Genomic DNA, 13,390 nt, shown 5'->3' with positions numbered 1-13,390 from the left:
TGTGATTCTGAATCTTTTTTTTTTGTGGTGTTGGCTTCGGAAGCAGTTAAGAATGGAAGCTATGCAAAACGTTTCTTTTTATAGAAAAGGGGGAGGAAACAGTTAAAAGGAGCTGTAGCTTTTTGTGTGTATGTGATCGTTAGTGCATTCGGCCAGTGGTGTAGGATTCAGACTCATGTCGTGGTTTTAAAAGCAAATTGAGAAATACTTGGGATGTCATCTTTGCAGCTGAAGGTGTAGTGCAGCTAATTGCTTGTGACAGTGGAGTTCAGGAAACAAGTGAAAAATAAGAAGCTGAAAAACTGTTTAATCTATGCTTAATCATTCGTAGCCAATTTAAAATGTCTTTTTTCTGGGAGTGTTTTGTTCTCATTGCAGTTTGCATAGCAGTCATTGATCAGTGATCCCATACTTGCATCAGATTTCTTTCTTGTCACTCTAAATCTGGCAGAGCTGATATTATTGACCTTTTAAGTTACGGGAGAATAATAACTGGTGACCAGAGACACATGTAGCCATCAAAAAGACATTTTAAAGCTTGCTGGAAGATATGTGTTAGCTGAAGCTCTACAATCCAGTCGTTCTTTACATGTTAATCAGTTTATGTTGGTACCTTGTTGGCTGCTGTTCCTAACTTGAAACTCCTACCCAACTTTATCCGAGTTCCCAATTGCTTAAACCTGTATGTTCCAGATGAATGGTATGTTCTGCTCCAGACTTTGGGTTTCTGTTATGTGTGATGTGAAGCTTTCGCACACCTGAGATTATTGTCGTATGCCTCTAGGACAATATTGAGAGGAGAAAAAGTCCCACCCAAAACTCCCTCTGATTTCTTCATTGCTCTTGTTTACATGAAAAATTGGGTTGTTACATGACAAATTGTCCAGGTTCTGTACATGACATGTCCTCTCTTTTTCCATTTTTTTTTCCTGTCTGTTGATGCAAATTGTGTACCAGTGGTAATGAATTCATTGTTATGCATCCAGTGAGAAACACTTAAGAATTGGGCACTAAAAGGATGTTTATCAACTCTTGACTTGGTAATGAGTGACAAAAATAGAGAATGAACGAAGGTTTCATAAGCACTGTATTATCAGGCAATTTATTGAAATACTCAACTTCACAGGCTATTTTAATTGGTGCATTCTGTAAAATGCAATGTTTAAATATACTTGACAAGGCTGGAGAAGGACTGAGAATCAAAAGCAGCTTTTCTGTTTGATGGATGCTTCTAAGCAGGGCTGGCTCCCTTAGGTTCTCTGTGTAAATATCACTAACTCGTTGGTAAGATTTGCTCTCTTCTTTCAGATAAATCTATGCAAAAACAAACTTTATGATCTGTAAGTAAAAATGCATTCATTTCCAAAGTAGAACAGTTAGTGTGTACTTTTCCTTTTGTGCCTCAATTCTTCTTGGTTGTGTTAATTACCTGCCCTCCTTTTTGCACTGTGACTTTTAGGTCTGGGAATACTTTGAAGCAACAAACCTATTTTTTTCCAGCTACCTTTTCAGGGAAATAGTTCATTCCACACTACCTGCTCTCTTCTGCTTTTCTCCTCCTTTATCCGTGATTGGCCACAGCCACTTTTTGATACTGTCTCTATAAAAGTGGTTGTAACACCAATTTCCAAGCATGCTGGGATTGTTAATTCGAACAACCCAACATCCGCCAGCTGCATGCATCAGGTTTTCTCTCATGAGCATAGTCCACAACATGTCCAAATACTTCCTTAGAAGAGCAAATCACAAGTTTTCCTTGGTGAGATGTGTTCCTGCGCACCTTATGTGGCTTTGAAATCTTGCTTTTGAAAGCTGACATTTGAATAGCCACGCATTTAAGAGAGTTTTGTCACGGGTGCAGAACCAAATCGGTGGCAGCAGTGCTTGAGGCTATGCTTATGAAGAAATACCTGTGAAAGCCTTAGATACTGAAGGCTGAAATCCTTAGTATCTTGGAGCCTTAAACCAATGAAATTCTATTTCCCTCTATTCATGATGTTTTGATCATTATATTCTTGCAAGCAGTTAAGAGCAAACCTCCAGAGTCATGGTCACAGCCTCTTTTGTGACTCATGGGCATGCTGAATGGTTAATCCAGTAGATCTCCAATTTTAAGCCTCTTTTTTTTTATTTTTTTTTTGCCTTCCTTTTATCCTGTGTGTACCCCAAAATACTCTACGGCTATTTTCCTTTTAACCTGATATAAAGTTTTCCTCTGACCTATAGCCTATAACCTCTTTACCTCTGACCTAAGCCTCTTGCATGCCCAAATCCTCTTTTATAGGGAAAAAGAGAGAAATGTATGAGCATCCTGTCTTCTGCTTGGCCTCTCAAGTGATGGATTTAACCATTCGTGAGTACCTACCACCCTCCTCTCCATGCTGTCCTCGCTCTTTCTGTTTTCATTTCCTCAAGAAAGTCCAGATCCAAACCAACTCACTCTCCTTGCTTCAAGTCTTTTAGCATTGGCTTGTCTGTTGCTTCTGTCTGTGAAAACCCAGTGTGAGAAGTCCAGTCACTTTTTATCAGCCTAAAACAGGTTAGACAATTAACCCATCTGTTTGTGATAAACTCAGATTGTCTGTAAGTTTTTTCAGTTCTTCTTTATGTCCGTGACCTGAATGCATTTTTACTTTGCTTCCGTGTAACCCCAATTTGTGAAGTGCTTGTCACTGGTACACAATCAAAAGGTAGCAGCTAAATGGGGGAGAAGTGAGCTAGAGGTCAGATAAAGGACACTTGGAAAAAAGCCATCCCTTTGCCTGCGTATAAGATCTTTATGGAATCCTATGTATAAGATTGTATAAGGCTGTCCTTTCTCTGTACATCAGATCTTACATGTCTCCTGTCTGTTAGCTCGCGAGCGGAAGGATGCACTTTACTTGCTCTCCTTTTTTACTTACTCCTTTACACTGAGCTCTGGATGGGACGTCCCAGCCCGATGTCACTTGGAGATCCCCTCTGTGTCCTCAGAGCTCGCCCTCCCTGGTTTTCTATTTGTGCAGCGTTTTCTTTCACCTCCGTGAAAGGAGCTTCTTTTGGTAACCCCATGCTTTGGGGAGGGCGGGGGGTGAGACGGGGCGACTTTTCTTCTTTTCAAATGTCATATATCACGCATAACTGGGGGGCTGTGCGGTCCACTTGCTCATTAATCCTGCATATCTGTTCTTGTTTCTCTCTTTTCTCTCCTTGTTGCTTTCTCTCTTTCATATAGAGAATCAAAAGGATGCAGGTGAACAATTGTATATGCATTATAAATTGCTAGGACTGTTGAGTTATATTGATTTTGTTTTCTTTTCTCATAGCTCCTTAAGACATGTACTCCTTCAGGCTGAAAATGGAGATGCATTTATACTTAAGGAGTTAATTTGTGCTGTCTACATAATCTTCTTTTCCTCCTTCCTTAGAATAGAGTGTAGATTAGAAATACCATGTAGAAATGTAGTATCTTCTCAGGAGTCAGTTTTAGAGGAGAATCTAGCCTTTGTCGAGTGAAAGTTTCTCGTTTTCCAAAAGAACTGGGTGAAAAACTAATGTTGGTGATTTGGCCATCAATCTACCACACCTAACAAGCCCATTTATAACTAAACTAACGTTCATTTTTGGTTTTCACATCTTCTGTTTTATGCCCTGATGGGAGGACTGGGTTTTTAAGTATTCTTTTTTTCCTATTCTTTTGTTAATGTGTAACAAACAATCTGGTGGGACAGAAGTCATGTTTGTCTCTTGTTTCTAACCTGTGCTGACATGTAATGAGGCAAAGGCTCAGCTCAAGTGCCCATCTCTTCAGAAGGGACGGTGGAGCTCTGCAAGCCCCTGTTCTCGTTTCTGTTGTATCCTGGAGTCCTAGTTTGAAAGTCCTTGAAACCTGAACTGTTCATTTCTTTTTGTGAGTAGATTGTTCTGTTTTGTGGAAAAAAAAACAAACAACAAAACAACAAACAAATTTAAAAAGTATGAGGTTGATTTCCGTTGTGCTTGCAAAGGCAAACTGCTTTTAAAGAGCAGTACGAGAGGATGGGCCAGGTTCTCTCCTCAATATAGCTCAAATGATCTAGACCTATTGCATGACAGTAAAATTAATTTTCAATAGCAATAAATATTTATAAGAAGGAGAATAATTTATCCTTATGGCTATGAGAGGTGCAAATAAACAAACAGCAAATGGAACAATCCCAGCTCTTACCATTAACTAACATTAAAGTGAGCACAGGCTGTTGTGCATGAAGCATAATCAATGCACTGAGCATCCCGCTCGCTGACAGCAGCTCGTTGCGTGCTCGTGGTTTAGAAATTCAGAAAGATGTTTCTATGGCCCAGCTCGTTTAAAATAAAACTGCTTCTTCTCAATGCTTGGAGCAAGTGAAAGGACACAGGGAGCTGTGACTCTGCTGCTTTGTGCCTGTAAATCTGTTGTCATACATGAAAGATTTTCAGGCAAGGTCAGCAGGACTCACTTGAAACCAGTTCCTCAGCTTAAGTGGAGTTGAAAAAGTGACTGGGCTTTGACCTGACTTGTTATTTGTTTTGCCAGAAGCAAGAATAAAAATAAGATGCTGAAAACAACTTCTTTTTAAACACACAAATGTCATCCTTTGATGTCCTTTCTCCTGAGAAGTATATAGTCTCTTGTCTCGCTTTAAAACCATTAAATAGAACACTAAACAAAACTCTATGCTAAAACAATTAAAGAAGAATGATTTGCTTTAATTATTAACCAGACAAACTACTAACACTCAGATTAATAAGTGCAGCCTTTTAATAAGTGTTCACCTGCTTATTTACATAAATCAGGAATCCATTGTTTCATTAGAAAAGAGTCACTTCTGCATCCCTTGTGCATGGGATTTTTGAAGTGTGCTGCACTGTGTTGGGGTGCTGTGGCACTGAGGGCTCCCATGAAAACAAGTGCCACTTTGCACTGTGGGAGTTGGGTACAGGCAGCTTTGGAGGTGGTGCCAGCCAGGGCAATGGTTTGTCAGTTTGACCATTGATTTAGTTTAGCATAAGACTTCTTTAGTTTTCAGACCACGTATTTCTCATACTGTGTTTTAGTTTTGGTTTCTGTAAGACAGGCTTCTCGTGGTACTGCTGAGGTGATGCACAGAGGTGAGAAATAGAGATGTGGGGTTGGAGGATGGTCTCACCTCGGTGCTTAGTGCTGGGCGGTAGAGCAGTGAGGCACAGACTGCAAGTTGGAAAGTAACTGGAGAGCAGAGGGACCTACTGAAGCTCTGTTGCTCTGTTTACCAAGGGAAATCAGCTACTCTGGGTCTATCCAAAAATAACCGGTTTTTCGCTTGTCCAGCAGCCTCCCCATCCCCTGTTTGGGAAAGCAGGGCTCTGGAGGCATAGCATCTCACCATGCTACATCCCTGGCATGCTCTGTCCTCCTCGGATCAGTCCCTCCCAGCCAAGCTGGTGGGGAAGCCTGACTTCCCTAGAAAACACACCCAGCAGTGATTCCAGGGTATGTGGGAAGCTGAAACCTAGTCAGTGCAGGGGTCAGTGCTGCCACAGAGCAGCAAGAGGCAGCCACGGTGCCTGTACAGAGGCAGACATCTCTCAGGTGTTTACGTCAGGCTGGAAACCTTGGCTGGCACCAGCGATGGAGCATCTTTCACATAGCACTCGCCCAGCAGGCATGGAAAGCATCCTCAGCCGAGGAGGCAGGTGCAGAGGAGGTTGGTTTTTTACTAGAGCAATACAGCAGGCTGTTGAGAAGCAGACCAGTATTTTTCAAGGCGTTCGTACTGGCCCTTGTCACAGCCTCCATGCTCACTTTATGTCACTTCACTACTTCTGGATCTGAGCCTCAGAAGCCCTATGCACATATCCATAAATCTTAGCGAGTGTGCTGAAGGGTTAGGAGCTGAGCTGCCTGTTGATTAACCTGGTCCAAGACAAGGAGAGGTCCCACGTGATTTGTCAGCCCAGCCACCACTGGGCAATTGCTTCCAGCACTTGTGATAACCCCCAATGCTTAAACAGAAAGTGAAATTACATTCCTCAGATAAACATGGATGCAAAAAGGATGAAAACATCAGGAGTGGAGACTGGAGTCATTAACAAGTCTTACACTTTAAATCAGACATGACAACAACCTATATTTCTGTGCTGCTGATCTGCTGCTTTATTTGTCTCATTCCTTGAAGTGCCATTCGGTTGTGTTTAACAAAGAGTCATTATGCAGCTTTTGAGATTTCCTCTTGCCCTTTCCAAGGCAGTGTTTAAAACAGCATCAAAGTTATTACAAGAGCTTCAGAAAACACAAAGATCTGCATTGTGTCGATATCTTTCCTTAAGTCTCTTACCAACTGCAGAGCAATTTGCTGCCTGAGGCATGAGGCACAATTCAGATATGCAAAAATTCTTCACTAGTTTGAATAATCAACAGAAAGTCAGGAGATCAGTTCTCTTTTCGGTATGTTGGGGTTTGAGAGCTGAATTAGTCTTTTTGTGAGTTGAAAAAAAAAGAATTCTATTAATTTTCCTTGCGTTTAAGACAACGCATCTTAATTTGAAAGAAATAATATCAATGAAATCCCTTTCAGGTACACACAAATTCAGTTCACAAATATAGTAAAAGGCTGCTTTGCCTCATCCTCAGGCTAAGTCCATTACTCTTTATAGTTACCTTGAGAACGGCAGCTGTTTTTATTGTTTTCATGATTGGCTCACAAATGAGCACACACATAACGCTTATGTACCAAAGCCTTTGGCAGGGGTTGTATATTTTTAATTATTATAAAGAAATCATTGAGTCAATGGTTATGCTTTAAAAAATATGAGAAGTCAGTAATACTCTTCTGCTATTGCAAGTGTAATTCTCACTGATGCTGGTGCATTAGTAGCTCATCTAGCACAAATCACAGTGCTGAGTGAGAAATACGTAGTTTGAAGATCTTCCGGTCCATAAATACACACAATGAACTGTATGCAATATAAATACTCGAAGTAGCGCAGATTCTTAATATGCCTGTTATAATAATTGCAGGCTAAAGCTTATTGTAAGCACAACCCCAGAATTTGCCCAGTAATTCAAGTTTCTGCGTGTGTATTTTATGTGCAAGTATCATGCAGAAGCTTAAAAACCTTTAGCAGAAGTTTGTCCAGGAAGGCACTTTGTCAGGTTGTTAGGAAGCAAGAAGCTGCTCCTGCTCTCAATGCTGGAGGTGTTTAAATCTTATTTATTTGACACATGTAAGCAGCAAATGCAAGAACATTTCTGATGCTAACCTGGCTGTGGTGAGGCATTAGAGAGGAAAAGAACAGGGAAGAAAGAAAAGCCAAAGTGAAACAAAACCTGCCACGCGCACTGCAGCTGATCTCTGGCAAGTGCCGTAAAACCAGCCTTACACTTCTCCTTTGAGCATGAGCCCAGACACCCCGTGAGAAAGACTTCGCATATCCCCGAGACCTGGACCCAGACCCACACATCAACTCCACTGCCTATGGGGTGTTGCAGTCACAGCCCCATTTCTATTTGAATTTATAGAGGAAATTAATCACTTTCTTAGGCAGACCTTATTTCTTGCAATAAAGAGACAACAAAGAAAATGTGGGTTGGGGCTTCACGAGGCCTTCAGTGCCCATAGGAAGGAACAGACCTTTTCTTCCCCTCTCCTTCAGCTCCAGGTGGTTTTGCAGCCATCGTGCAAGAGCCCTGGATTTGGGTCTAAGATACTTAAATGAATAAAAGAGCTGAATGTTTGTGCAGATTGGGCCAGATAAGATTTACATCAAGAGTTTGTTGCTTAACCTGCTGTAATCCCTTGTGGAAGCTTGTGATCAAGCACCGGTGGCAGTAGGGAGATGCCAGAAGCAGGATAATGCGCTGGGGGGGGATCTCTCACAGGCCTCCCAGAGAAGCAGAAAGCCACCCCGGGGCACTGTGCTGACAACTGCACAGCGGGAGCCTCCTCCAAGCTGTTCTGTACATGCTGCACTAGCAATTCATGAAGTCCCGGTGCTGCTGCATCTCTTCCCTTTTTCCTCCTCTTCCTTCTCTGTTAATGACTTTTCCCTAGGACAAAAAAAAAACACTTGCACAAGTCCAGCCTGTTCTACACGATGGGGTCTGGATGTCTATGAAGTCTCGGGTCTATTTTTTGATGGGCTGGGGAGGCAGGAGCTGGACTTCACATTTAAGGGTCACAGCACTGAGAGGTGCAGTGGGATGGAGTTCTGGGGTGTGATTTTACCCTGCCTTTGATGCTATCTCTCATTGACACTCAATGGACTCCCTGGATGTCCAGGGTTCCCACCCTGCAGTCAGATGTGGGTGGGAGGAGATGTGTAATCTCCTCTCCCCACGGTCCCTTCCCATACAGGGACCTCAGCACAAACTGCTTTCCATTGTGATGGGCAGGAATATATTCTCTCTACTTCTACATGTTGAGCTCAGGAGCCACCAGTGAGTAGCCAAATTAAACTCTTGCGTATGTTTTCAATTAGAGTGAAAGTCACTAGGCCAGTGCCCCAAAAAAGCAATTATCTTTGTCACTTGAGGCTGAGAGGTTTGTTTCTGGGGACAAAGCCACCCTTGGTAAACACTGAACAAGAATCAGGATAACTCCAGGGATGAACAAATAGATTTGCTTTTCCTCTTACCAGAAATCAGCAACAACAATAAGAAAAAAGCTAAAAACCAATAGCTTGAATCTGATAGTCTGAATTAAACCACTATACAGCTTAAAAGACAAAATAAAAGAGTGTGCGTGTGTGCGCGCGTGTGCATGTATGCGTTGTATGTGTGTTTATGCATGTGTGTATATCTATCTCTGTGTATGGAAAGGGGAACCAGCCTAACTCATACTCTTTAACGGTTTACTCGAATATTCTTTATTATACTTTGATAAGTATTATAATTCTGTGAGAATTAAAAGCAATCAGAAATCTACTTTGCAGAAGCCAACCGATTTCTTTTTTACCCACTGGAAAATGCAAGCAAAATGGCAAGGACTTTTGGCAATAGAATGTCCAGATAAATATGCCAGATTCCTTGCAAATGGCATGATTAAAAATAGTCACAATGCTGCTAAAAACTGTTATTAAATGGAATAGAAACTATTGTGTTAATATATTCACAGCCTATAATTTATTCTCTGAGTGTATGTAAAAGGAAAGGCTATTTTCTTTGAATTTTTCCTATGCTGATATTGTAAACTATATGACAGATGGGTCAAGTCCTGATTGCAGTATTCTAACATTTGGAATAGCAAGTAACATATTTGATAGAGCTGGCAAGTTTTTATATATGATTCAACCCAGAATATAAAAGCCACTAGAATTCCAAGTTGAAAATAATTAAATGAGCTGGAAACGATCAGGAACCACACATTTTTAAGTGACAGATTTTTTTACATGTTTAAATTGCACAAGAATATTTTATAGCTGCCTTTAACCAACAGTGACGTTTAATTCTAAAATGTGTAATTGATATTTGCAAAGCAATTAATTCCTGTGGCTCATTATTCTATTGCTAAATGTACCTAAGCATTGGGGCGCTGACTTCAAGTCATCTTTTTTAGTACACCTTCTCTGGATTTCAGAGTTTTGAGGGAATTAACCTATTTCAGTTTCCTTCCATGGCTGCATGAAGTGCAGTTTCATACTTGCATTGAATTTTTAGCTTTCTGATTGCACAGTCTTGTAGGATGTTCGAATCTGCTGACTTCTAGAATGTGTGTTGTCAAATGGTGTCATTACCGTGTAACATTTCAAGTACCGATAAGCAAAAACCCAGCAGCTTATGCCATTTGTACTTGATCATTTCTGCTTATGTTCCTTTTGAAGTTTCCATCTTTTTGTCACTGTTTATGAAGTCATTTGTCTCTTTACTTTTGGTGTCTCTCTCCGTCATGCCCAAGCAGCCCGTCCGTCCAAGCCTAAGCCACCGGCTGGGCCACCATCATCTCCTCAAACGCAGACTAACATGATAAATCATATGCTCAAAGGCATGGCCAAACAGCCGCCAAGTACTGTAATAGTCTTCCTTCCTTTTATTCAGTGGTTTTCTAGTCTAGCGATTGCTTGTGTAGCAGTAGAAAGCTAGTTCTCATGTGCAGCTTTATACCAAATACCTAGCGTGATGTGGTAGGTTTCAGAGATTTAGAGGTAGCATTTATTTCAAAATGTCCACATTTTTTTGTCTAGCAATGTCTGACATATGCAACATTTTCAAATATCAACGTCAGCACAAAATAACATTGTTGTTGCATAACATTTTGCATGGAAACTATAAATATGTATGAGCTTTACATGATGTTGGATGAAATGTTTGATAAGTATATCGTATACGTTTCATGTAACTGTCAGTGCTCCAGCTATCTTAGCAGAATATTCTGATGTATAGTAACTTAACCAGGGAAATATTTAAAATAAGAAGAAAAAAAATTAAGATTGACATCTGCTGGCTGCCAAAGTTGTATAAGCATCAATATTTTCTTTAAAGACAGCATCTCTGAGCAGTTGTTCTTATTAACACTTTTGTCTTTTAGTTGTATTTGAGAGCAGATCAGCGTTGCAAATGAGAATGGGCCTGATGCTGCTCTGATCAATGGAAAAGCTTCCCCTTGGCTTCAGAGGTGCAGAAACAGCCAGAGCTTAATAAGGAGTGTGTCTTTGGACTCATTCTGCAAAAGGAAGCCTGTACTGGCTTCTTGTAGCCAGTGAGGTGCTGGATTGGATAGGAGAAAGAATGAGGAGTTAACCAGCAGTTCTCCAATTGCAGTATTTGCCCGATTAAGTATATTAAGGGGAACCTGGGTGGTTTTGTTTCTTTCTTTGTTTGTTTCCAGTGATACAAGAAACAAAAGTAAAACCAGAGAAGAAACCCCCAAGGCCCATATCTGTGGCATAAACCACGGTGCATCTCTCAACCAAGCTGGGCACCTGCAATGCCAGAGGTCCTCAAAAAAAACAGCCCGTGTACCCCTTGCACCCAAATGTTACCATTCTGAAAACTATGGGTTTCCATTTCATGGGAAATCTGTTACCTGAACAGGTAGTCAGGGAAAACTTGGGTCAGGCAAGATTTTGAGGGGGACAATTAAGTCCTCAAAGCGCACTGATGCTTCAGCAGGGCAGGGATTTTTCCCTGGGTGACCCAGCAGAGCAGAGCAAAACAGCAGTGTGTGCAGAAGGCTGGAGTTGAGATGCCCAGCCAGCAGTCAGCATGACCCACACTGCTGGCTTAGCTGGGCCTCTTTGGAAATCCCAGGGTGGTTGCTAGTAACGACGCTACAGTGCATGCACTGCTAGCATTTTGCTGTGCTGTGGACATGCACTCTGCCAATTTCAGATTTATTTGGCTATTTGGGTTTTGCTACCCATTTATGAATTTTCTAGCTTCAATATTGTGGAAATGCCAAAATATACATCCATGCAGAGGTATTAATTGGCTGGTGTAGCTACCAAAGTGTGATGCTGTTCTTCACCCTAGCTGTGCTAGTGGTGGGATTGGCACCAGATTATTAATCAGAGGGACAGATGTGTAGTTAACTTGATGACATACTACAGCATGGGTGCATCCCAGGGAGCAGATCTTCTGCTCCACTTCTCCTCAGGGTAGTCATCACAGGGAGAGTTTGGACACCTCATGGAAGTGAGACATGGTGAGCTCACAGAAACCTCCTCGCTTGCACTCAGCCAGGTCTGCAGAAGCTGTCGTTCAGTGGAAATGTGATTTTCTCTATATTATTTGAGTCAGACTGTTAGCACCTCAGATGTTTAATGTACTGTTAATAACATAAATTACCTGGAAGACTGTAATTAGATTATTTTTTAAAGTCTTCAGAGAATGCTGCAAAATAGTTCAACGTAACTAAAGACCAAGCTCCAGGATTTAAACTCTGATTTGTTTGCGGGGTTTTTGCTGTAAAGTTGCATCTCTTTTCCCATATGAATCTTACCTATGAACTCCTAGTGGGATTTAGCACTTTCCACTCCCTCCAGCATGCATAACTCCTTGACCCTTGTAGAGTTAAATCCTGGAGCAAGGCAGGCCTGCAATCTTTGCTTTCAGTAGCAGGTGACATTTGAATTTCTCAAGTCTGGCAATTCATTAAAAGGACAGATTTGTTTGAATTGATCCTCTGAAAAGACTTTTAAAATCATATAGATGTAATTTCTGTAATAGCATCATCTACACTGAAGGATATATATTGTTCGTGTATTAGTGGCCAGATGCTGTCTTTAGGGAATGCGATGTTCTTATTTGAGCTAATAAAGTGCCACCATCTCACCATAAAGTGAACTCTGACAGTATTGTGAAATTTGGAGCTGGAGCACTGCATTTTCATAGTATAATAACGAATGTGGCTTTCTGGTTTGCTCAGTACTAATTATATAAGCATTTAACATATGCATGAAAAGATCTTTAAAGCTATAGAATATTGTGGGATTATATTTATTCTTTTTTTAAAAAAAACTCTAAAATAACTTTACTGTACGTCTAGCTTTTCTTTCTACCTCCCTTTTAATTCGAGTTCTTGTACTACAGAGAATGTAGGCCGGTTAGTCACACCAGCTAAAAAGTTAGAAGATACAATACGTCTGGCAGAATTGGTAATTGAAGTCCTACAGCAAAACGAAGAACACCATGCGGAGGTGAGCAGCGGTGCCCTGCGAGGTCGTGTTCCCCCTCGGGTCTGCAGGGGGCTCCAGCGGCTCGCAGGGAGCTTTGCATATCTGTGTGATGTCTTCCCAACTGGTGCTGGGTTATGCTCTTGAAAAGCCAAAAGTATTCTTAAGTAATGGTGCTCGAGCGCGATGCAGGCAAAGTGACAGGTCAGGAAGATGGCTCTTGCAGAGGGGAGGGAGGGCTGAAGGAGGAACGAATTCGGTTCTGCTCTTTGTGTCAGTCTGCAGCCTTTCATACAGCGCCAGCAGGAGACGGATATGGCCAAATATACTCACCACCAACTACATACAGGAGCAAGCCTGTCCGTTTTTCCAAAAGGTCATATTTCCAAGTAATGCCCTTGTATTTGTGCCTCCAGACAGCATTAGCGGGGTCCCTGCAGGAGCTTACGGCTCCTGCTGTCCAAAGCTGGAGCAAGGAAAACCACCACAAAACAAAACAGTTCTCTTTTGTCCCTTTACGAGCATTCAGGTTGTTTCCAGGGCTTCCCCTGGGCTCCTGCAGTATGTGACTAACTCACCTGGTTTCTTGTTGGCCTCTTCTGCCTTGGCTTATTGGGAATACCTCAATTACTAGTCACGGAGGTTAGGATAGATTATTCTGTTACTCATTATTTGGGTTATCTAAGGCCTTATGCAACTACTCTTTACTCTTCAAAGCACTTTAACAGAAAGATTCCTGTTTTAAACCCACTGAAACCATGTCATAGTCAAATATAGACCAGAAAATCTTGAGGCTTGATCC

The 13,390-nt window shown here is 41.5% G+C and overlaps 1 protein-coding gene across 7 annotated transcripts in view; it reads left to right on the top strand.

The window, feature by feature from the left end:
* CADPS (calcium dependent secretion activator) overlaps positions 1 to 13,390 on the top strand; it is a 211,381-nt gene that overhangs the window by 142,395 nt on the left and 55,596 nt on the right. For 2 of the 7 annotated variants that reach the window (XM_057397351.1, XM_057397347.1), the window contains exons 17-19: positions 2,285 to 2,353; positions 3,215 to 3,232; positions 12,506 to 12,612. In XM_057397351.1, the coding sequence (XP_057253334.1) occupies positions 2,285 to 2,353; positions 3,215 to 3,232; positions 12,506 to 12,612 (194 nt within the window). The remainder of the gene's footprint in view (positions 1 to 2,284; positions 2,354 to 3,214; positions 3,233 to 12,505; positions 12,613 to 13,390) is intronic. The other 5 variants (XM_057397352.1, XM_057397348.1, XM_057397353.1 and 2 more) reach the window with 3 other exon arrangements.

This window comes from Pezoporus wallicus, unplaced genomic scaffold (genome assembly GCF_028554395.1).
Source record: "Pezoporus wallicus isolate ANWC-B61680 ecotype Strahan unplaced genomic scaffold, APGP_CSIRO_Pwel_v1 contig_8714, whole genome shotgun sequence".
Lineage (NCBI taxonomy): Eukaryota > Metazoa > Chordata > Aves > Psittaciformes > Psittacidae > Pezoporus > Pezoporus wallicus.
This window is presented reverse-complemented; position numbering and strand designations above follow the sequence as displayed.